The sequence below is a fragment of the Topomyia yanbarensis genome, chromosome 2 (assembly GCF_030247195.1).
Source record: "Topomyia yanbarensis strain Yona2022 chromosome 2, ASM3024719v1, whole genome shotgun sequence".
Taxonomy (NCBI): domain Eukaryota; kingdom Metazoa; phylum Arthropoda; class Insecta; order Diptera; family Culicidae; genus Topomyia; species Topomyia yanbarensis.
Window position 1 is genome coordinate 110,961,214 of NC_080671.1, and position 24,873 is coordinate 110,986,086.

The window sequence follows — 24,873 nt, forward strand, 5'->3', positions numbered from 1 at the left end:
TGAAGAAAAACAGAGCAGACGAAAAACGTAATTAATACACTATGTTTCACTGCGAGTGCGACTAGCTGTAGATTGCTGAACAACCGGTTGTTGGTCACCCACGAAAAAAATAATAAAAAATAAATAAACACAGTGCCGGCAGACTCGAGTGGGATGAACTGGCGAAAGTGAGACTTCTTCGCAACGTTTCGTTTGGCCTGGTGGTACAGGGAAATTTCTTACACCTACGCGCTGATCTTATAAGGTAGCAGAAGGTGCGCAGTTTCGTGCAAGTAGGAAGTTACCAATCATAGAATCGAGAAAATGGTTCGAAAATTAGCAAAACTGTGCTCGGTTCGAATGAATGAATTATTGCCCTCTATTCGGCAACGCCCGCCGCCGCCATCACACTAAAGATATAAATCTCGGAAACGATCACCGTCGTCTGCACACGGGCACCGTCTTCTGGCTCTGGAGGAGTTAATTCAATTGAGCGAACCCGCGTCGAATTCAATCTATTTTCGGGATGTGTCGCATGTACCCGGGGTTGGAGAAGATTAGCCTTTCATCTCATAAGTCAATTTCGCCGCCGCCGCCGCCGATGCCCGAAGCTGGGGGGTTCGAATTTAAAGCTTTTATTCAATTGATGCAACCGCAGGGTTTGCCAAGAGCTAAGGAAAACAAATCTACTCGAGGTCAATTGGCCGGTGTTAGTCTGAATGTAAATATATTTTTTTCTGAAATTTTTCATACCAATCTAAATTTTTCGAAAATTTAGGTTCAAAAAAGAAATTTAAGGCGCACTTTTTTGCTCTCGATTACTAGTTTAGTTCTCAGAAATAAAAAGATTGGTTTAACACAAGCCAATTTGTCAGTGAGAGACTGCAAAATACAATGCTGTATTTTATTAACGCATATTAAAAATAATTAAAATTACGCTGCTTGCATACGTTTGATAGAGAAAAGGTATTATTGGAGAAAGATTTTTTTTATATGACAGTTTATATTTATATTTTAATTAGTTTACAAGTAATTTTAGCTTTCAACAATTTTTTGATGCTGATAAAAAAAAATTTAACAATAATAACGAAGAAGCTGTTCTTCAATAATATCATATGGTAGTCACATTTAAAAAAAAACTGACACAAGTTTATTAGCTTATCACACACTAAAATCATCAAATCTTCAAGCGTGTTTTACAAGCTGCGAGAAACGTAGCGCTTGTCTTCTGTATATTTTTTAAAAATATTGGTTTAATCTTAGGGTCATTCGCCTCTATTTCGGCTTAGAAAAATATCTAACCTTATGTGCGTGGTTGGGTATCGAACCCAGGTGAGCTGCGTACAAGGCAATCGATTTACCAACTACGCTATGCCCGCCTATATAAATTTTGGAATTGGATATTTTTTCAAATACTCAATATTTTTTCAAATACTCGCAAATATAAAAATGAAATATCAAAAATGATCTTTGATACAATTGATAGCTGTAGGAACTGATGAAATTATGAATACTATCCGGTCGAGTAATGATCATATACGGTGGCTAATGAGAACAACGCCGTAACTCATGTACCAGACTTGGGTCTCTGCACTTTCTGGTATACTTCCACGAAAAAAGGGTGTCCATAATACATTTTAATGCTTGCTATAATATAAAAATTTTAAAATGAGATACATGCGACAAAGATGGTCCACAGTTCGTTACTGGCAACTTGAAACTACACACTAAATAATTATATACCTGACGAATTCCGCGCTAAATCGTATTCACAGTTGGCAGCACCCTCTCAGATTTTAATGAAATTTTCTGTACATGAAGACTTTGTCACAAAAAGCCATACTCTGTTTTTTTTCAAAAATGATCTAGACTGTCTTTTGAAAAGGGCCAAACTTTTTTACCATTTTTTCAAATATCTCTATTCTAAAAATGACAAATCCTACAAAAAATGTTGTAGTAGTGATTTTCACAAAATTAGTCAAATTTTGGATAAAAATATTGAAAAAATTCATCATTGACTACTACACTGAAAAAAATCGATTTACAAAAAAAAAACCATTTTTGATTTGGATAAAATTTTGTTCCAAGATAGGTAATTATGTTCCCTACTTACCGTCAAAAATTCAAGTTGGGCACTTTTAAGGAAAAATAGTTTTTTGAAAAAAACTTTTCCTTGTCCAAACAGATTTTTGTTCAGTGTATTTGTATCGAAAACTAAACCAATGAAATCCATAATCATCTCAGACTCCAATAAAACATGGTTTGTGAGAAAATGTTGTCTAATTTAGCAGTCCAATTCTAATTTTTAGAGATCCGAGAAATAGATCGAAAGTTACAGCGCTTCAAAGCGCAGTGGTTATTTGAAATTTTAAACTCGATTATCTCGAAATGTCGTTTTACTAAAAATGGTTTTTTCGTGATCACTAATTAATTTTTCTCGTACCTTAACGATTCTTTTTTTTATTCATAAATTTTTGTTTCTTGGATAAGAATTTTTTAATGCAATTTTTGGAGCATAAAACAGCGTTTTTTTTACTAAAAACGTTCTCGAATGCAGGAAAAAAATATTTTTTATTCAACTAATCGTTAAGGCTCGAGAATTGTTTGAGTTTTGGGATTTTAGATGATCTATTGATCTTCAATCGTAATCATCGCAAACCTCTTCAATAAAAACGGGTTTCGGGGAAAAAGCCATAACTCCGCCAATTATCAATTTATTTTTATAAACTTATGCTTGTTTATTTCACTGAAAAATGTGCTACCAAAATATTATAAGTTTGATGCAATTGACATAATTGCTTTATTCATTTATGTAAATTCAAACTTTCTTGACATTTTCATCATTAAAAGGTATGTAACCCCTTAATCATGAATCCCATTAAAAAGAGTTTATGTTATTAAAAGAATAATACATTATTATTTCTTTATTTTCTTGTAAGAAAGAATCAGAGAAAGAAATAACCACCACAACATTATGTATTGAATTTTACATAATTATTTATTTATTTTTATATATAACATTTGTCTTAAAACTATCTTCATGCATGCTATTTAGTATTATTTTTATACAAGAAAAATATTTTGGGTTCATCTTTTCGTCCACAAGGAATAGGGACAAAACTGTGGAATTTTTGAGTTCCAGATATTGTTATGGAGTTACTATACAGCTCTTCGAGTTCTTCTGACATTTTGTGGTACTGTTCAGTGAATATGTAGCAGAAAATTAATTTTGTGATATTTTTATCAGTTTGTTCAACTGCCCAGTTATATAACTCTCGGGGAATTATGATATTTCCATAGTCGCGAGCAAGACTGGCTCTTTTTGTCATTCCCTTGAGAATGCCACCAATAGCATCACAGGGTCCTTTTCCATGAGATGCTGCAACAAAATGCCATTCTGTGCTTCACTCATACTTTGACTGGAATCTACACAAGCTTGCAAAGTCTTGCTTATTTTTGTATTGTGCTGCTGCTCCATCAGACATAAAATAAATTTTAGAAATTTATCAGTTTTGAGAGGAACAAATGAACTGCGGTCTTCAAGTCTTCCAGTCTTCTAGTCTTCTAGTCTTCTAGTCTTCCAGTCTTCCAGTCTTCCAGTTTTCCAGTTTTCCAGTTTTCCAGTCTTCCAGTCTTCCAGTCTTCCAGTCTTCCAGTCTTCCAGTCTTCCAGTCTTCCAGTCTTCCAGTCTTCCAGTCTTCCAGTCATCCAGTCTTCCAGTCTTCCAGTCTTCCAGTCTTCCAGTCTTCCAGTCTTCCAGTCTTCCAGTCTTCCAGTCTTCCAGTCTTCCAGTCTTCCAGTCTTCCAGTCTTCCAGTCTTCCAGTCTTCCAGTCTTCCCGTCTTCCAGTCTTCCAGTCTTCCAGTCTTCCAGTCTTCTAGTCTTCCAGTCTTTTAGTCTTCCAATCTTCCAGTCTTCCGATCATCCAATCTTTCAGTTTTCCAGTCTTCATTCAAGTTTATTATAAATATATACCAAATTCGTTACTGATACTTTTTGCATGTATCAGGCAACTAGTAGCTGGGAAAATGGATTCTGAGATGATTATGACTTTCATTGGTTTAATTTTCGATAGAAATACACTGAAAAAAGTCAGTTCGGTTTGGGCAAGGAAAAGTTGTTTTCAAATAACTTTTTTTCCTTAAAAGTGCCCAACTTGAATTTTTGGCGGTAGGTAGGGAACATAATTACCTATCTTGGAACAAAATTTTATCCAAATCAAAAATTGTTTTTTTTTGTGTATAGACTTTAAATTTTTAAAATCGATTTTTTTCCGTATAGGATGAAGAATTTTTTCAATATTTTTATTCAAAAATTTGACTAATTTTGTGAAAATCACTCGTACAACATTTTTTGTAAGACTTGTCATTTTTAAACTATAGCCAATTAGTTTGGCCCTTTTCAAAAGACAGTCTAGATCATTTTTGGAAAAACAATGTATGCAAAGCGGCTTTTTGTGACAAAGTCTTCATGTACAGAAAGTTTCATTAAAATCTGAAAGGGTGCTGCCAACATTTGTTCGAGTTGGCGTGAAATTTGTCACCTACAATATCGAACAAACACACCCTTAAAAAATTTCTAAATTCGTCATTCCCATTTTCTTCATAGTTAAATATTGAACTATTATTATTATTCAAAACAATTTATTTTGCATTACTTTTTATAAAAGACATAAAAATAAAACATCACATTCACATTAAAATTTAAAGAAATTATATTTGAACTTCGAAAATTTGGCGGCCAAAAATACACACCGCAGCAGTACAAGCCGGGGCTAGTTGGTAGTCGGGCTGTAGGATCTATTTTTTCTTCATTTGTGTTAGACGTGTGGCAACGTATCTCGTTGTGTACTTCAACAAGTAATGTAAAATAAATTCTCCAATGTGCTTATGTCACATATCATTCTGGTTTGTAGAAGTTATAAATCGATATTGGTTTTTCGAGCAGAATGTGTGAATTTCCTTATTTCAAACATTTTGAAAAAAATAATTCGAATTATTCCAAGAATGTTTATATTTTTAGATAATGAGAGGGCGCTTTTAGTATCAGTAAGGATACTCAGAAACCAGCAATCAGAATATATTGACTCGATTGGCACGCCCCTCACGTTAGTCAGAGATTGGTGCCTTACTAACAAAGAACCGACAGTGAAACAAACTACGTATTCTTCAAGTTATTATTCCATGCTGTCAGACAGCCATTCCTCACGAGGAGAAATTCTCATGTTGAAAGCTTTAAAAGGAAAACTACATGTAAGTGTAAGGTCACTGGGAGCAAGTATGTACTCATTCCAAGTAACCGTTTGGGGCCACAGTCTTGTGCGGCTACTTGCACGATCTACAGTGAAGATCCGTTTTTATCAGCCCCTTGGTGAATTTTAGGCTGATAAAACGGGGATATTGATAAAATCGGGACATACATTTTTCTTTCTTTTTAGGAAATCTTAAAATATTTTTCTTTAGTCCCTAAATATAGCCTCATAACCTTACCTGATTATTTAGCTTAAATTTCCCTTAACGGGGTCTGACAATGCAAAATTAAAAAAAAAAAAACGAATTTTGTATATTTCGGATACGATAAGAAAAATATGCTCAAGAAAGGATTTACTCGAATTCAACTTGGTTTGTCTAGAGCCCATCAATCTACCAACTATCAGTTTTCGTATGAAGCTGATAAAATCGGGTCAAAAAGCTGATAAAATCACGGGTAGATTAAATCGGGGGCTGATAAAATCGGGCCTTCACTGTATTAGTAACCTTTGGAAATACATATACTGCTTATAATTGCAAGTGAGTCCCATGTACATATTGAATTCCCATAAAATATGGGACAAATATGCGTTTATGGGCAGTATAGTGGTTTTATGTTCAAGGGAGCTTCTAGGGCAGCAATAAGTGTTGCCATGAACGCACCAGTAATCGCTATCAAGACCATCCTCTGTAGATGGTTTTACCTTGTGTATAGATTTTCGTGACTTCTCACTTCTGCCACGACATAAGACACCCGTAATCCAGTATTGGTCTAACAATTGTTGTGGAAATCCACTGAAGGTACTGAAGGTTTGAGCCCCAAGATTTGCAGTAAGCCGACCGAAGGCCATGCAAGCTTTCTTGTTTATGAAATCGATGTTAGCTGAACAATTTAATTTTGGGTCAAGAATTACCTCAATCTATTTAACTTGATCTGTGATAATAATTTCAGAGTCAAAGGACTGCAACGGACGAGCTCCGGTTGCTGCATAAAATGCAAATACCTGTATGATAACCATCGGCGAAACCATATGTCGGAAACCCAAGCTCAACTAGCCATCGGCTACAAGGTTCCATAGAACTGGTGACAGCACACTATAGTGAAGACATCCGCAGACACTGAGTTTCCCTATCTCTACTTGTTTTAACACTGAGCACAGATGTCGATTACTAAGCATTGCGTGTATACACTAGTTTTTGATATATAAATGTACTCCATAACCTTGTGCTGTTTCCAAAATGGTTTCGAAAGACACGTTGTCAAAAGCACCTTCAATGTCAAGAAAAACTACGGATTCCCACGTCACATATTTATATCTATAAAACGATCCATTCGATAATAAATAAAAGATGAACCAGTCAGAAATTTCTATCATTAGTATGATCATTGTTTCTTATAACTCTAGCTTCCAAGAGGAATCCGAGATCCTCTTGTCATTGACTGAACCTAAAAGCCACGTGTACCAATTAAAATAGCGTATCCGGCTTCTTGTAAAGGGCGAACACGAAATTATTGCGACACATTCAACAGGGCATAACTTTTTTACCGTTGGGTAAAAATCAACCAAATTTTGCACACTTTTTCATTGATGTGTATTGTTTACATGCTGTCAAACTCGAAGTCGTGTTTTTCGATTCAACGAAAATGGAGGTGAACCAACGCGAGTCGAGAGAACAAATTCTTTCCAAACACCTGGAATTTCCTGACCTGTCGCACCGGCAGTTGGGAAAAATGTTGAACATTCACCATTCAACCGTCTCCACAGTGTTGAAGCGGTTCCAGGAGCGGTTGACGTTGGACCACGGCAAAGGAGCTGGAAGAAAACCGGGACCGGAGAACAAAAAGACGGAGGGAAAGGTGAAGCGGAGATGATTAAAGCAAATCCCAACGTCTCAAGCCGTGATTTGGCTAAAAAGATCGGCATGTCGCAGAGCTACGTCCAGAATGCAAAGAGAGCTGGACTACATACATACAAGGTACAGAACTTCCCAAACCGCGATGAGCGGCAACAATCGACGGCTACAACTCGGGCACGGAAGCTCTACGAGAAGATACTGACAAAATATGGCTGCTGTGTGATGGACGACGAAACGTATATAAAAGCCGATTTTAAGCAAATTCCGGGGTTGGAGTTTTTCACCAGCAAGATCAAGTTCTATGTGGACGACAAATTTAAGAAGAAGAAAATGTCGAAGTTCGCCTCCAAATATCTCATTTGGCAGGCCATCTGCTTTTGCGGACTGAGGAGTGAGCCTTTCGTGACAAAGGGCACAGTAAATGGCGAGATCTACAAATCTGAGTGCCTCGAGAAGCGCCCTTTGCCGTTCTTGCAGCAGCACGACGAAGCTCCGCTATTTTGGCCAGCTTTGGCATCATGCCACTATTCTAAAAGTGTCCTGGAGTGGTATGAGGCCAATTCTGTCCGTTTTGTTCCAAAGGACATGAATCCGCCAAATTGTCCGGAGCTGCGCCCGGTGGAGCAGTACTGGGCAATGATGAAACGGGAACTTCGGAAGAGCAAGAAGACAGTCAAAGACGAGAAGGACATGTTAAGAAAATGGAAAAAAACTGAGAAACTGGTACCGGATGACACTGTAAAGGCTTTGATGGAGAACATCAAGCGAAAATGCGTTCAATTTTACACTCAAGGGTCCATCGATTAACTTTTCTTTTGATTTTTGAAGTAAATATATGTATAAAACTACCCTAAAATTTTGGTTTGATTTTAAACATTATAAGAAAATTGGCATGACATTTTCGGTGTCGCAATAATTTCGTGTTCGCCCTTTATCTATTTTTGCTATTCTTCTAGTTTCGTGGTTTTTGATTTTGAATCGATCTACATCAAGTTTTCTGCACACAAATAAATGATAAATAAAGGATTTTGTTTGACGATAAAACCTATGCGAAAGCCGATTACAAATAAATGCAGTTCTATAAAACTTCTATCGCGACAAGGTTTCTGGCAGATTCTAGTTTGTTTTCGCTGATAAGTTCATGAGCAAATTATGATTTGGCAAGGGATATGTTTGTGTGGCGAGAAACCCACACGGTTTCTCGGGTACAGCTATGAATTCGCCAGTACATACAAAAAGGAATGTCTTAACAATCGGATTTGACCCTTTGTAAAGTCCGATAATGATCCAACTTCGTTTTGGTCAGATTCAGCCAGCTGTCATGGCAGCAAGAACTACAATGGTACCATGGAGTACAGTTTATGCTAAAACAGTTGGATTTCACCAGATTTTCCCTAGTTCTGGCCGAACCAGAAGAGGGATTGGGCGATAATGAAGCAGAAACTGAAGATAAAGGGAGCAGTCTCTAGCAACATTGATCGTATGAAGATTCGATGATTGAAGAAGGTGTGCGTCAGTTGGTAAGCGCCACCAACAAAAAAGTTTCTTTGATAAAACGATGAATGGCTCATCAATTACTTTCATGCAATGTAATATTATTATCCCTGTTTCATTAAGCTCAATGATATGGTGCAAAGTGTGAAAAAATCAACTGCGCAGATCAATAAGTTGTATTTAGAATAGTATCTACAGATTTCATGGTCTGGAAATTTACGTGTATTCACATTGTTTACAATCTTCTAGTTTATGGCACACAAATTCAACGAATGGTATTTGTGAGACGGCGCCGAGTAAGCGTGAGTGGTAAACGTGATCGCCACTCATTCCAGTTGGCCTGGGTTCAATTCCAGCCGAGGTCGTTGAGATTTTTCTGAGGTGAAAAAATCTATGGTCACGTCTTCCTTCGGAAGGGAAGTAAAGCCGTTGGTCCCCGGTCTATGAATTTGGTGGATCGATATCTAGTCCAAATAGTGAAGTCACCTCTCTGGCGTCGGTAAAGAAGAGATCCCACTTCTATACTCTTACTAACAAAAAATCCTCCCCCTGCGATTCTTGTGGAGTGCGCAGTAGTATATACGGCCTCTAGAAAAAGCAAGTATCGGACTAACAACCTCTCGAAAAAGCAAGTATCTGACTAACAATTAATTCCGCGATCTACGTTCGGGCCTGGTATCGACGGTATCGACCAATAAACACTTTAGGATTACCAGGAGTTGCACAATGAAAAGTGTTTCGCTACTCCCAAGCATAATTATCTTCTTATTCTCTGTGCAACTTCAGCTAGTCCAGATCGATAACGGAATGGCAGCCAGGGGTGGTCACACAAGGTCAAGCTCAAGCTCAAATTCAACGAACGGAATTTGTGTGTAGAATTCAGTAAATCAACTTTCTTTGTATAAGTTAACCATGTGATTATGTCTATTTTCTCTTCTAGCCAGACTATTAACAAAACAATCAATAACTAGCCGGCCATTTGTTCCTGAACATGATTAATTAAATATTCTTATTTTAGAGTGATCCCAAAAAATTGTTTACATCAGGTTGACATTCCATGTAGTTGTTTTCTCTGGTGAGTTCTAAATGACACTGATTATCTATGCTAATTCCTGATTTTCAATGTTAATATGCTTGTATCCAATCATATAGCAATCATAAATTGCTATAGTTTCCTGGACATCCACGGGTTACGCAGTACATTTTATATGTTATCTAATTTTTAGAAATACGAGTCCTGTTTTTCCCACAAGCTTAGAATAAACATCGCTGAAAATAATTAGCAGAAGACAAAAGTTAAGCCCGTAAGGTATTAAGCCTGTTCTAATGACCCAGCCACTTCTAGTTTTCCGATCTGTATAACTTCACATCCTTGCTCTCACTTGAGTACTATGGCTCTAAATTTTCATAACTTTCCGTACCCAGTAATCTATAGCTAATTAAATGTCGTTAAAATGTAAATAAGCCGAAAAAAAGTTTTTAAAGTATGATGCTTCTCGTTAGTTGAGAATAAGTTCAATATCTACCAAATAACGAATAGATGATCAGATCACGAATCTTGCCCTATGTGCATGTAGCTGTTAAATTGTCAATTAAATTTGAATCACTATTGATTATACGCCACAAAGTTGACGTTAACACATCAACAGTAGTGCTCACCGTTAGACGGCATCATTGCAATCCTATCGTGGAGGCTGGTGACGCTATATTACGTCCATCATCGACGCCAGAGAAGCGGCTCCACCTTCAGATCATCAGCTTATCATTGCTTAAAAAAATATGACCAGAGATTTTTCGTCTCAGAAAATCCCAACGAACTCAGCTGGGATTGAACCTACACCCACTGAGGTGAGAAGCAGCGTTTCGTGCATATTCCGAATTGGAATCATGCCTTATTTGCATTGTAGACCAAATTTAGCTGCGACATTATACTAACATAATCCACGATGGAATAAATTGCATAAGTTTCTACGGTGTAATAGCAGCTGTCCCGGACCAGTGACGCTTTATATGCATTATAGCAATTATAATGCGTATTTCGCATTAGAATCATGTTGTTTTGCATGTAAATCATACGGGTCGCGTTTTGGGTGTAGTAAATCTGATCGCACACAGAACTTAACAAACAGTTCTCTGTTTCCTGTTAAAATATTTCCCAGTTTTTCTAAAATTAATCAACCATTGCCTTTGCCGAGCGAAGGTTTGTCATCGTTTCAAATACACGCTTCTGTCACAATACATTCAATGGTAGACAGCATGTCGCTCCTGAATGTCTTGTCTGCAAATACTTCCGAGTGTTCGCTGTAAGTCAAAGAATAACAATCGATTTACCGTTGCAATTTGTATTTGCCTATACCGCGACATTTTACTGTTTGAAGAAGGTTTAAGTAGTAAACAAGTTGTCGGTAATGTTGGATTGTTGTTATAATAATTATAATAATTACTGAAGTAAGGCGACAGTTGTAAGATAGGTTTTCAACAGAGACAAGCGACAATTTTTTTTTTTTTCGCAGTTAGCTTCGTTGTAAAAATTTTAAAAAATATGAAATAAATGTAAAAAAGAGCGTAAATAACAAAACCTAACATTGATTTCTTCAATCTTAAGACTGTGCGAATCCGGACTAATTATAATACTTCTAATTGATTTTATGGGGCACAGAATCGTCGACAAATAAAATTAAAAGTATTTTTGATGACCTTCCTGCTTCGCTTTAGCGGATCAAGTTATTAATTTGATTCAAAGAATTGTCAAATATTTTGCCAGAGTGTAATCATGCTACTCTGTGGTTCCAGTTTTTTTGTAAGGTTTGCAAATTAGTAGTACACACTCTTACGCCTGTTTGTGGTGAATTCTAGACTAATACCTTTCATTTGATCAGACTCCTTGGTATTTATGGAAGCATCAGTAAGTCGGTAGCCGTCTGTTATGTAAGTATGACGCTTTGAGAACATTAGATCTCATTGTTGACTTTCAACTTCTTTCTTAAGTTAACGTACGTGAACAGTTGGTTTTGGGATTAATGCGGGACACGATCAGAAAACCAATTAAAGATGTAAGTTTCCCAGATATTGAACAGCTTTTGTAGGATAGACATTTTCGCAAACATGAGCTAGTACTAGTCGTCGACGAACGGTACCGAATAAATTGACTTAATTTGCACGTTTCTCACATTGTTTGAAGATTAGGTACTGCGACTCAAAATATTTTATGATAGTTTTATAATATAAATTATATAAATTATAATATATTATATAATTCATTCCCAATATGTTTTATTTTATTTTTTAAGAGTTGTTTAAATGGAGCTGTAGAGCTTGCTTCTCGGAAGGATTCACTCACTGCAATTGCAGACGAGACGGGAAATGTCACCCATTAAAACACTGCTTAAAACTAATTGCAGCAGGCCATGATTCTGATTGTGATGTTAAGTGCACGGTTCAAATGTGCGGGCGTAAGGACTCGACGATCGTATGCTGATAAAAAAAATTATGCGCGAACTTTAACCCATATAATCCAACGATTCCACATATTGTTTGGACTATACCCTGAACAGGTCGTTAGGCTCTTGGATCATAAGATGTTTATTAGGGATGAGAGTTAGAGTTTATTTATTATAAGTGCTATAGCGTTCACTAAACCGTCGAGGGGTTTCTGTGTTTGCGAAATCTCGGGCATGGATTGTGTGTGGATGATAGCGATTGCATACTCGTATTTGTGTATCATCGCGAAGGGCTCGAGTGTTTGTATGCTAAAGTGTTCGAACGCGTGGGTGTGCTAACGTGTATGTAACTTCGCATGTACAAATTCGATTCTATAATCTTGTGGACATTCGCATATTCGTGTGTGTTCTTGAATGAGACGCACGAACCGTGAATCTGATAATTAATTTTCAGATGCTAGACGAAAGTCAGTTTCCCCGTATCACTAAAGTTCCCGGTCATGTCGCCATGGAAAGTATTGTCTAGTGGATATGAGCGTAATTTTTTTCTGATTGGTCCAACTGGAGGCATGTACCTAGTCCGCTAGGGCCGAGGGTAGGGACTTCCGGACGTGACCGATTCATGATCCCACGAACACGGGCGTATGTAGGTTCACATTTGAAACCGCATTTTTAAATTTAATAAGTGCTAAAATGTTCGTTTAGTAACTGGATTGTTACAATGTTTGCGAGATTACGGGCGTAGGTATGCGTGGATTATCGCGAAGGGCTCGAGCGTTTGCATGTAAACGTGTTTGTAGCTCGTGCTAGCATGTATGTAACTTCGCGGGCATAAATCCTATTTAAAATCGTGTATCGCACGGCGCTCATTCGCATGAGTTATTGGATGATCGCGCGGATCGTGGTTCTGTTACTTAATTATCAGTGTACAGTTCAGATACTAGAAAAGAATGAATTTCCCCATATCTCACTAGAGTTCCAGATCATGTCGCCGTGGAACGTATTATCTAGTGGATATGAGCGTCATTTTTTAATTGTCTCAACTGAGGGTATGGGACTAAGCTACTAAGACCGAGGCTGGGGATTTCTGGACGTAACCGATTTATTACATCGCGAACACGTGCATCTCCAACAAGGGTTTTTTCAATGAAAATCAGCATGTTGCAAAATACGGGACACTTTTCGGGACGTTTGCTCATGCGAACACTTGTTTTTAATCCGGGACTGCCCCGATTAATCCGGGACACCTGATCACGTTACCTTAAGTGTTATTACAGTATTGTCCAACATTTCCAAACTATATTTCCTGAGGATGCAAAAGTGTCGATGGTGTTGAAAATTTCCTCTGGATACCCAGTTTCAAATGTAAAGGAAGTTAATACTATTTACGTCTGCTTGTGGTGAACTAAATAATTAGATTAAACTCCATGATATTCATACAAGCGTCACTGAGGGGGTGGCCATCCGTTATGTAAGTATTATTTTAACATTTTTCATCCCATTCCAAGTATCGATGAAAGCGGTCGCGGCTGGCAAAGACGATTCTAATTCTATTGGTTTTTAGATGCTTCCTTTTTTCTGGACATTCAAGTAACTGCTAGTGGCCTGAAATTTATTACCCACAGAAAAACATATCATATTGCGATCTACGAATGGCAGCGTGCTTCGTAATGCAACTACCCGGGATAAAAATTTCCAAGTCAAAGATGGGTCGAATACAGAATACAGCATTTTCTTTTCCTCTTCTTTACCCATATTCAACAATAATGAATATTCTTTCGAAAAATAGCAAACTATTTTGTACTGTAAGTAGCAATTCAAAAGTGAAAGTTGACTAATATCTCTTCGGCGACTTCGCCGATTAAACGATTCTACCCAGGATAGAATCGTGAAAGAAGAACTAAATAGAAAAAAATACTAAGGGTTCTAAAATATCTTGTTCCGCACTGTACATGCCATCAAGAGTGAAAAAGCCAATTTTCAAATTTAAAAATAAACCTCGCCAGGTTAAGATATTTCGCAAAAAAAGCGAAACTATTAATTGAAACCCACACGCCGATTAGAATTTTTTTCATGTGTCCGACAATTTTGATAAGGTTCGCCTCTTCAGCTCAGTTGCTGAAAATGTTCCATCATTGGTTTGAACAAAAACCAACTGCCATAGCCTTTCTTTCAAACAGGCAAACATTGCTGCTAAATTTTCACAAAATGGCAGGAACTCCAGCATGGAGATACGCCACAGCGTCATTCACACATTTTTCATACTTCCTCTTCGCAAAAAAAAAATCGAAATTGAACCGCACAAAATGTTATGCCTAAGAGCTACCACCCATTTATAACAATTCATATGTCGCAAAATACTATCGTAAAGCAGTCAACCTTGAAAAGGCTATCACCAGCTAATACGCAGCATAATGTACAGTTCCACAGCTCCCACCACAGACAGTACAATTTTCGGGGTGCGGTTCATCGCTTATCTATGCAAATGTCAATTCAGCCTCAAGCACATACTTGTGCTGAGTAGATTATGATGCTAATTTGTGTTGATTCATCTTGCAGCGGCGATCTGTGCGCGAAAAGTAGATCTGCGAAACTACAACTACACGATCTATTCAAACATGAAATGTTAAGTCAATTTCAAAGTTCACTTATTATTTAACGGTCCACCTAAACGAATCACTTGAATTGATTTCGGCGGCGCAAATTTTTTGAAAATTCCTGCCATGAACAACGCCTATTCTGGAACCAAAGTCTGCGCGTTTGATGGCGCCACCCGCGTTATCTAATCACTAGCCATGCGCCTCCATCGCACTGATTTACATTTCCCTGCTAACGTGTTGCAGGACAGCAGAACTTCCGCCACTGTTCGGCTAAATTTCGCACATTAGAATGCACCAAATGTTATCAACGAAGACAAAAACCTGTCGCCATAGGCCAAAACTACTACGCAGTTTATTTCAGGTCACTTAATTAATATATTTCATCACTAATAAAAACTATTAAAATCACCTTCACAGCTCCCATTATGAAGTACACAATTAAACAGCAAACCACAAACAAGGTTATCACTATAACCACCAAAATCTTGACCAAATTGTCCGTTCCCTTCTGGACTCAACGGATGTGCAAATGCGTATGTTCTGAAATTCCAGCAAACTCGAGCTGACCGCGTTTATTTCTTCTTCTTCTTCTTCTTCCAACTCTCGCCAATTTATCACAGATCCCGGCCGAACCGACGACACGAGCAAATGCAGAACTGAAAAACCAGCAGGACGACTTCTTTCTGAACGGGTTCAAGCTCGCTATATATCCCACACGCTTGCAGCGACTTTCGCTCCTTCTTCTAAACTCGATAAAGATTTAGCAGAAACTGAACTGGTGCAACACTGAACAAATTAATTTATATGTAGCATCATGATCGTGGTCGTCGTGTCGCACCAAAACGCTGAAGAACGTCGACGAACACGCCTGTTGCGCGGATGCTGCTGTATGTATGTCCCACCGCTACCAACAAGAGTGTCTCGCAAAGATCTCACCCACCCACCCCCCATTCATCCACCGTTCGGGCAATAACCACAAAATGATACCGAAAGCGGGAATTGGGAGGACCACGGGGAGAGGATTGCACAGTCAAAAAACGTATCGGTATCTGGTAACTACCAGCAGCGAAAAAAAAAAACAAAAAAAACCGGCAAGAAGAAAGAGCACAAAAGAGAGAAAAAAACTCTCTTCTAAGCAGATTGGCATTTTCCTGTTGTATAGGATGCGTTGATTCTTGACATTCGTCACGGCTTGGACCGGCGACGCGAGAGCCGTAGCATGGTGTATGCTGTTTTGGGTGGGGAGACACACTTACACTCCCACCCGGCTTGGCTTGGAATTGGATGAGTGATTTCTGTCGACTTACGTGCAGCAGTAGAAGCAGTAGCAGCATAGTGTGCTGCATTTGGAGGCAGCGCGCCACGTCCCGGAGAGATCGGATGCTCTCTCTCATGTGGGTAGCTGATCCTGACTGGGTAATTAAAAAACGCATTCGAAAGCACATGATCACCGGTTGACGCGGCATTCAGCGCTTACCACCAGCGGCAATCATCACAGTTCGGAAGATAACTATGGTGAGAAACTGCACAATCGGAGTAGATGTCAAAATAGAAAGCATATTTGCGTCAGCCGGTGTTGATAGAAAACATGGTACTCACGAGGTATGGTCCCTCCTAAGCCTATTAATATCCTACTTAACTGGGGGAAAACAATTTTTTTCGGACTTCCAAGTGATCTGTACTTGTCAAAGTCAACAAATAAATCCAAAAAAGTGTTGAAATGTGTTCCAAGGCAAGATAGCAACCGAGTGTTCCCCTGGGATATCACATGATCACGGAGCAGGCTTGCAGGGCAAGGATTATACGTAAGTCACGGTGACGCGCCTTTCACTTTGGATGAGGAACGGTTCAGAGCAGTTGAAAATACAGCTGTGTACATGTTCAATCTTACTTAGAACTGGGAGGTAGCTTGTTGTTTTCAGTATTTAGCCGAAAGTGCAAAAAATTGCATTCCAATAAATTTTTTCTTCGTCAATGATTCCAAAAGGGAACAATCAAACCATTATATCATTCATGTGAAAGAATGTTATTCGAATTTGGATTAAAATGATGTGACAAAATATATTTGTAATTGGAAAAAAGTGTTAGGATTAATGTTTTTACTTGGTATCTCTTCAGTATATGGCAGCCGACTTGATAGCCACATAAACGTAAAATTTAAAAAACAAGAATATATATTGGGCCCTATTCTCACAGTCACGTCACCTAGTGACTAGAAGAAAATTTCCTTCTAGTCACTAAGTGACGTGACTGTGAGAATTATACCATTATATATACATTTTAAATGATTACTAAGAATCTTTCCATCTACAAATCGCCTGCCAAATCAGAAGTTTTAGTGCAAATTGTGTGATTCTCTTCGTTCGAACATTGTAATAATATGTTTCTACTCATTTCTATTAAGCTTCATCTACACTTCGCAAACTTGTCATATTCGGTTAGCATATAAATGCTTTGAATTCTTGAATATTCGCTGTTGTAACGAGAGTAAATTGTAACTTGTAAATAAAAAATAAAAATCAAATTCAACATCAATAATCCCTTTCTTGGGACAAAGAATATTTTTTAGGGTTTAAAATTTCTATTGTCTTACGCTTGGAAGTGTTTTCATAATAAGCTTCTCAAAATTTCATTAGTTCAGAATTGAAGATTTATGTAATTATTTTAACCCTCCGGAAGTCGCGCTAGTGCACTGAGTGCACGTTGCTCTGAAAATCTAGCAAAATCGTCTTAGGGCACCAACGCACTATGGGGAGGCATGTGGCCAAAAATCGAAAATTTCATCAACTCCAATTCAAACCAATTCTATACTGAATATTTATATATACTCTAGCTAAGAAATTCCCAGAGTATCTCGGAAATATATTTGACTTAACTGTGTATATGGGTATCTAAAGATAAAAATTTTGAAAAATAGAAATATCACGTGCGTTTTCTCAACTGTTCGTATCTTTGTTGAAGTTTGAGTGATACATATGTTCAAATATGCCATTTTAAAACTAAAAAAAAGCTAAAAGCTTTATGAAATATCCACAAATTGGATCCGGAAAAAAAGTCCCCCAATGTCCCCCGGAATTCTCGATGGGGGATGCAAGGATAATGCATCTTCTAACTTATAGCGAAGATTTTAGTTGCCCGAATTTGCCCTAAACTGAGAATGCATCACTTGAAGTTTTAAAGGCAGTCTCAACTAGTCGACTAGAAAAGGATACTTCAGTACATGTTTCGGTTGAGTGCTTCATATTCCACAACGAAATGAGCGTGGACTACAGTTTTTATTGAAAAAATAATTCATCTGACTACATTTTTGCTACTCAACATTACTGTGTAGCAATAAATGGAACTGAGTTGTACTGGAATTTCCAACTTACCATTAACACGATCAATGTAACCAAATATTTGAAATTTTTAAATGGAATGATTTGTAAATTCAAAAATGTTCATTCTTATATTAATGAGCCCCGGAATCGTTATTCATTATACTATATCTCCGGAAAAAGAGTTCCAAATGAAACAACAATTAATCGCAAACTATAAATATGAAGAAGATATATTGGCATAGCAATCAGCTGAAAGAGTGACATTTCTCTTAAAGCTCATTGGTCATTTCAACATAGAAATAATCACTAAATAGCCTATGCACTTCAAACTACTTTCTATTTACTTCTATTTAAACAAATAAATTGAAATATTTATATCTCGTTCGCGACATGCATTCTCTCTCCGTTACTATTGGTTTGAGGGTTACAAAGCACATCTTATCAGTTTTTCCTTTTTTTCGATTTTTGAGTTTTTTGTAACACTTTGAAGCCGGGATTTTCGCTAAGAAAACTACTCATAACAGTTTTTGCAACCGACCGAGACGGTTGTGCCTCCAGGTGGAAGGATTTGTTCTCGAGAGAGTGACGGAGTGCGAGACGCTGTATGCGTTATTGTGGGAGAGAGAGAGAGAGGCCAGTTTGTTAAGTGTGAGTCGACAGTTGATACGTCGGAGGCGTGGTCAACGGCATCCTCGACAAGTGGTGTTTTGACAGCAAACCGCGGGTAGACGAATTTGCCTACCGCGGTGGCAGAGATCGACAGTGATCGTGCCTGTACCCACAGAAAAAAATATAGTGTATTGGTGTCGTCGGGCAATTCTAATCGACGAGAGGGAAGCGTCACAGGTAGACCCATTTGCTCTATTTGTCTACCGCAGAAGTGGTACGACGAATAAGGAAAACAAGTGGCACTGAAAAGTGCCGCATCGACAGTGGGATTTTCGCAGCAAGCCACAGGTAGCCACATTTGTCTACCGAGGTGGTGGAAACGGAGAGAGCGCGCTTGTGGTGGTGATACCGACGAGCAGCTTAATCGGAGAGAGTTTTGAAGTGTTGCAGGTAGGACTATTTCTCTACTGAAGAAGCAACGCGACGAAGAAGAACAGCAGGTGTCACATTGTCAAACAACGGGCACCGAGTTTACAACGTAACACATGAGGTGTGTTCTACAGGTATAACAGGTATATTTTTCATTCCTTTTTGTGATAGTTTTTCTTGCTAGGTAAAATGGATGAAGAGATGGGAGAACGAGTAACAGACCCTCCCCCTAAGCCTTATGCTGAAAATGTAAATCCGACTAGAATTAAAATTTACCCAGAGTCGTCAACGGGACCATGGATTGTATTTATTAGGCGTAAAGTAAAGGCGCTAAATATTATTCAAATTTCTAAAGATTTGACTTCGCGATTCTCGGATGTAAAAGAGATCGTCAAAGTCAATAAAGATAAAATACGCATTGTCGTTGGTAGTTTCAAACAAGCCAATGCAATTGCTTCTTGCGAGCTTTTTACGCGTGAGTATAGAGCGTATATTCCTTCAAAGGAAATTGAAATTGATGGGGTCATCACAGAATCGAGTTTGACTGTTGATGACTTAGTTAAGCATGGGGTTGGTCGTTTCAAAGACACCATACTTAAAGACGTAAAAATACTTGAATGCAAGCAATTGCATTCAGTATCACACGAAGGAGATAAAAAAGTTTATCGACTGTCTGACTCATTTCGAGTGACTTTCGCTGGGTCTGCGCTGCCCAACTATGTCATTATCGATAAGATTCGTCTCCCTGTTCGCCTTTTTATCCCTCGTGTAATGAATTGCCTTAATTGCAAACAGCTTGGCCACACAGCCACTTACTGTTCCAATAAGGCACGGTGTGGCAAATGTGGGGGTTCTCATCAAGAGGATACATGTAATGAAAATTCAGAAAAATGTTTAATGTGCGGAGAAAACTCACATGAGGTCCCTGCATGCCCCATTTATAAATTGCGTGAGGATAAAATTAAACGATCCTTGAAGGAGAGGTCTAAGCGCTCCTATGCAGAAATGTTGAAAAATGCTACCCCTAAACCCATCTTCTTAGAAAACACTTACACATCTCTATTTTCGGAACAGTCTGACTCTGACGGAGCGTGCGAAGGTACATCATTTGTTTTACCCGGAAATTCCAGAAAAAGAAAACAGTCTTCTTTTCCCAAGCTGCCAAGCAAGGGCCTTAAAATTTCTCCACCAATAGATAAACTGCGCCCAAAACCGAAAAATTCCGATTCAAAACCGAAATCAATTCCGCCCGGTTTTGGGAACGTACAATCCAAACAGAACACCATTACTGGTAATAATAAAATTTCGACTTCCTCTGAGCCTCAGCCAGGGGTAGGATTATTGAAATTTTCTGAAATTGTTGATTGGATTTTTAAAGCATTCAATATTTCTGAACCACTAAAGAGTATACTTTCAGCTTTCCTCCCAACAATTAGAACATTTTTAGAGCAGCTGATTGCTCAATGGCCCATCCTTGCAGCGATTGTATCTTTCAATGGGTAATTCACCTCCTCCAATGAAAGATTCCATCACTGTTTTACAGTGGAATTGCAGAAGTATCATACCTAAAATTGATTCCTTAAAAATTTTACTGCATAATTTAAAATGCGATGCTTTTGCTCTATGTGAAACATGGCTTACCTCAAACATTAATTTCAACTTAAATGATTTCAACATTATTCGCCTAGACCGAGACACCCCGTATGGAGGAGTGCTTCTAGGAATTAAAAAGTGCTATTCTTTCTATAGAATTAACATCCCCTTGTTTGCGGGCATTGAGACTGTAGCTGTCCAAACGAACATTAAAGGCAAAGACATGTCTATCGCTTCTATATATATACCTCCCAAAGTTCAAATTGGACAACGTCAAATTTTTGAGGTAGTGGAATCCATGGCTGCTCCGCGTCTGATACTGGGAGACTTCAACTCGCACGGAGTATTGTGGGGTTCCCTCTACAATGATAATCGATCCTCTTTGATTTACAATGTTTGCGACGAATTTAATATGACAGTTTTAAATACTGGCGAAACAACACGCATCCCCAGACCTCCTGCACGTCCAAGTGCATTAGATCTATCTCTGTGCTCGACATCACTTCGGTTAGACTGCACGTGGAAGGTTGTACCTGATCCTCACGGTAGCGATCATTTGCCAATCGTTGTTTCAATTAACAGTGAATTAGGCCTTACGAATTCAATCAATGTTCCTTATGACTTAACACGAAATATTGATTGGAAAACATACGAAACATTAATTTCCACTTCTCTTGCTTCGACAGAAGAGCTACCCCCTACCGAAGAATATGAATTCCTAGCGGGTTTAATTATTGAAGCAGCAGAACAAGCCCAAACGAAATGCAATCCTGGAATGACAATAAATAGACGGCCCCCTAACCCTTGGTGGGACAAAGAGTGCTCTCATGCATATGAAGCTAAACAAGTTGCCTACAAAGAAATTATGAAACAGAAAGGGGGTATACGTGAGAACTTTGAAAATTATTTCATTTTGCAAAACAAATTTGACAGTATACGTCGTGCCAAAAAATCTAGTTATTGGAGACACTTCGTTAATGGCTTGTCAAGAGAAACATCAATGAGTACTCTTTGGAACACAGCCAGAAGAATGAGGAATCGAAACGTGACTAATGAAAGCGAAGATTTTTCGAATCGTTGGATATTTAATTTTGCCAAGAAAATTTGTCCCGATTCTGCTCCTGCGCAGAAAATCACTCGCGATGCTCCCACAAGTAACGATTTCATAGATTCGCCTTTGACAATGATGGAATTCTCAATTGCACTCCTCTCATTCAACAATAATGCTCCGGGACTAGACAGAATTAAATTCAACTTGGTGAAGAATCTGCCTGACCTAGCAAAAAGACGCTTGTTGAATTTATTCAATAAGCTTCTTGAGCAGAACATTGTCCCGCACGAATGGAGACATGTGAGAGTTATCGCTATTCCAAAACCGGGAAAACCAGCCTCCGATCATAACTCGTATCGACCGATTGCAATGTTATCCTGCATCAGGAAATTGTTGGAAAAAATTATCCTACGACGTCTCGACAATTGGGTTGAGGCGAACGGCTTGCTATCAGATACCCAGTTTGGTTTTCGGAGGGGAAAGGGAACGAATGATTGTCTGGCGCTACTTTCGTCAGAAATCCAACTAGCTTATGCAAAAAAAGAACAAATGGCGTCTGTGTTCTTAGACATAAAAGGAGCATTCGACTCTGTTTCCATTGATGTTCTCTCAGAGAAACTACATCAATGTGGTCTTTCACCAATATTAAATAATTATTTATACAACTTATTGTCAGAAAAGCACATGCATTTTTCATATGGCGATTTGGCAACATTCAGAATAAGTTACATGGGCCTCCCACAAGGTTCTTGTTTAAGCCCCCTTCTCTATAATTTTTACGTGAATGATATTGATAATTGTATTGTCAGCCCATGCACTCTAAGACAACTTGCAGATGATGGCGTGGTTTCTGTTACAGGACCAAAAGCCTTAAATTTACAACAACCACTGCAAGATAGTTTGGATAATTTATCAAATTGGGCTTTGAAGTTAGGCATCGATTTCTCTACGGAGAAAACAGAGTTGGTTGTTTTTTCAAGGAAGCGTGATCCAGCTCAGCTTCAGCTTCAGTTGGTTGGTAGAACGATAGCCCAAGTCCTGACTTTTAAATACCTTGGAATTTGGTTCGATTCTAAAGGCACATGGGGAGGCCACATTAGGTATCTAATAACGAAATGCCAACAAAGGATAAATTTTCTGCGAACAATAACTGGATCATGGTGGGGTTCTCATCCAAGTGACATGATAAGATTGTATCAAACAACAATACTTTCAGTAATGGAATATGGGTGCATCTGTTTCCGTTCAGCTGCGAACACTCACATTATTAAACTGGAACGGATACAGTATCGCTGTTTACGAATTGCCTTAGGTTGCATGCAGTCGACCCATACGATGAGTCTTGAAGTACTAGCGGGAGTTCTTCCTTTAAAAGACCGATTCTGGGATCTTTCTTCTCGTTTACTTATTCGATGTGAGGTTATGAACCCACTGGTAATTGAAAATTTTGAAAGACTTGTCGAGCTTCAACCCCAAACCAGATTCATGACAGTGTATTTCAATCACATGTCACAAGAAATAACGCCTGCTAGGTATGTTCCCACATACGTCAATATACTAGATATTCCTGAATCCACTTTATTCTTCGACACGTCCATGCAAGCAGAGATTCGTGGAATTCCGGATCATCTACGCTCGCGGGAGATCCCTAAAATATTCACAAGTAAATATCAACACATAGACTGCCTTAAAATGTTTTACACTGATGGGTCACGAATCAGTGAGGCCACTGGTTTCGGTATTTTCAACAATAATTTTTCAATTTCTCTCAAACTTGCAGAACCCGCCTCTGTTTATATAGCGGAACTAGCAGCAGTTCACTATAGTTTGCAAATAATTAATACTTTACCCCCGAACCATTACTTTATCCTCACTGATAGTCTCAGCACAATTGCAGCTCTACGCTCAAAGAGGATTGATAATCACGATCCATTCTTTTTGGGGAAGATACGAGAATCTCTGAGTAACCTGACAAGAAAATGTTATAAATTTACCCTAGTGTGGCTCCCCGCCCATTGCTCTATTGCGGGCAATGAGAAAGCTGATAATTTAGCCAAGATTGGTGCACTAGATGGTGAAATATATGAAAGACCCATCGCTTACAATGAATTTTATAGCGCTTCTCGACAGAGGACACTTGCTAGTTGGCAAACATCTTGGGACAATGGAGATATGGGACGATGGCTACACTCAATTACCCCTAAAGTATCAACGAAGGCATGGTTCAAAGGATTGGATGTAAGTCGGGACTTCATCCGTGTGATGTCTAGGCTCATGTCCAATCATTATACTTTAGATGCGCATCTCCGTCGTATTGGGCTCGCTGAGGGTAATCATTGTGCTTGTGGAGAAGGTTACCATGACATTGAGCATGTTGTTTGGTCCTGCACTGAATATCGTGAAGCCAGATCACAATTAGTAGATTCTTTACAAGTCCGAGGAAGACCAATCCATGTTCCTGTTAGAGACATCCTGGCGTATCGCGATCCTCTATACATGGAACTTATCTATCATTTTCTAAAAACAGCGTCTGTCAAAATTTAATTAAATTCATCTCCTCATACTCTCATCCAAGGCTAATCATTCACCAATTAAAGGAACCTAGAATATTTAGTTTTTAAATTTAGACAATAACAGAAAAAAAGTAAATAAATACACCCGAAAATACTAGATCAGTATGAAATACAACAATGTAAGGAAAAAAGCAAACAATAAAGTGATTTCAGTGTTAGTTTTAGACAAAGTACTAGTATAGTTAAAATTAGTCTTAAGGATTTTTGTAACGTGCTATGTAAAAAAAGAAACTGGCGTAAAAAGCTATTGCAAATGCCGTGTCAAATAAACGTATGAAAAAAAAAAAAAAAAGAAAACTACTAACATTTTTTTTGTAAAAATAGTTGAAATAATATTTTTTTCGAAAGGTCTTGTAGTTACTTGGAGAATGATGTGAAGAAGAACTGTGAAAAATTTCGAAACGATTGGCCCAGTAGATTTTGAGTTATGATGCACACCGCATTTTTTCGAGGTGCCTTCGGAAATTCACTGTCACTTGACCAATGAAAATTTAAGAAAATATTGTTCAAATACTGCATGATTATATGGAAAGTGATTGAATTGACTAAAACTCTCTGAGCCTCTTTTTTATTTTTTTGAAAAAAAAATATCTTGAATACTTTACACCAAACCCCCCACCTCTAGCCCTCCTCCTCCCCCTTAAGGTTTTTAAACCTGGATACGTTCATTATGAGTTTCG

The 24,873-nt window shown here is 38.3% G+C and overlaps 1 protein-coding gene across 6 annotated transcripts in view; it reads right to left on the reverse strand.

Annotated features, from left to right (window-relative positions):
* Positions 1-24,873, reverse strand: part of LOC131679174 (calphotin-like) — a 429,494-nt gene that overhangs the window by 24,143 nt on the left and 380,478 nt on the right. The window contains exon 1 of one of the 6 annotated variants that reach the window (XM_058959820.1): positions 15,028-15,391. The exons of the other annotated variants lie outside the window; for them this stretch is intronic. Coding sequence (XP_058815803.1) covers positions 15,028-15,042 — 15 coding nt within the window. The 5' untranslated portion in view covers positions 15,043-15,391. Of the gene's footprint in view, positions 1-15,027; positions 15,392-24,873 lie in introns of those variants that run through there. 6 annotated transcript variants of the gene reach the window in all.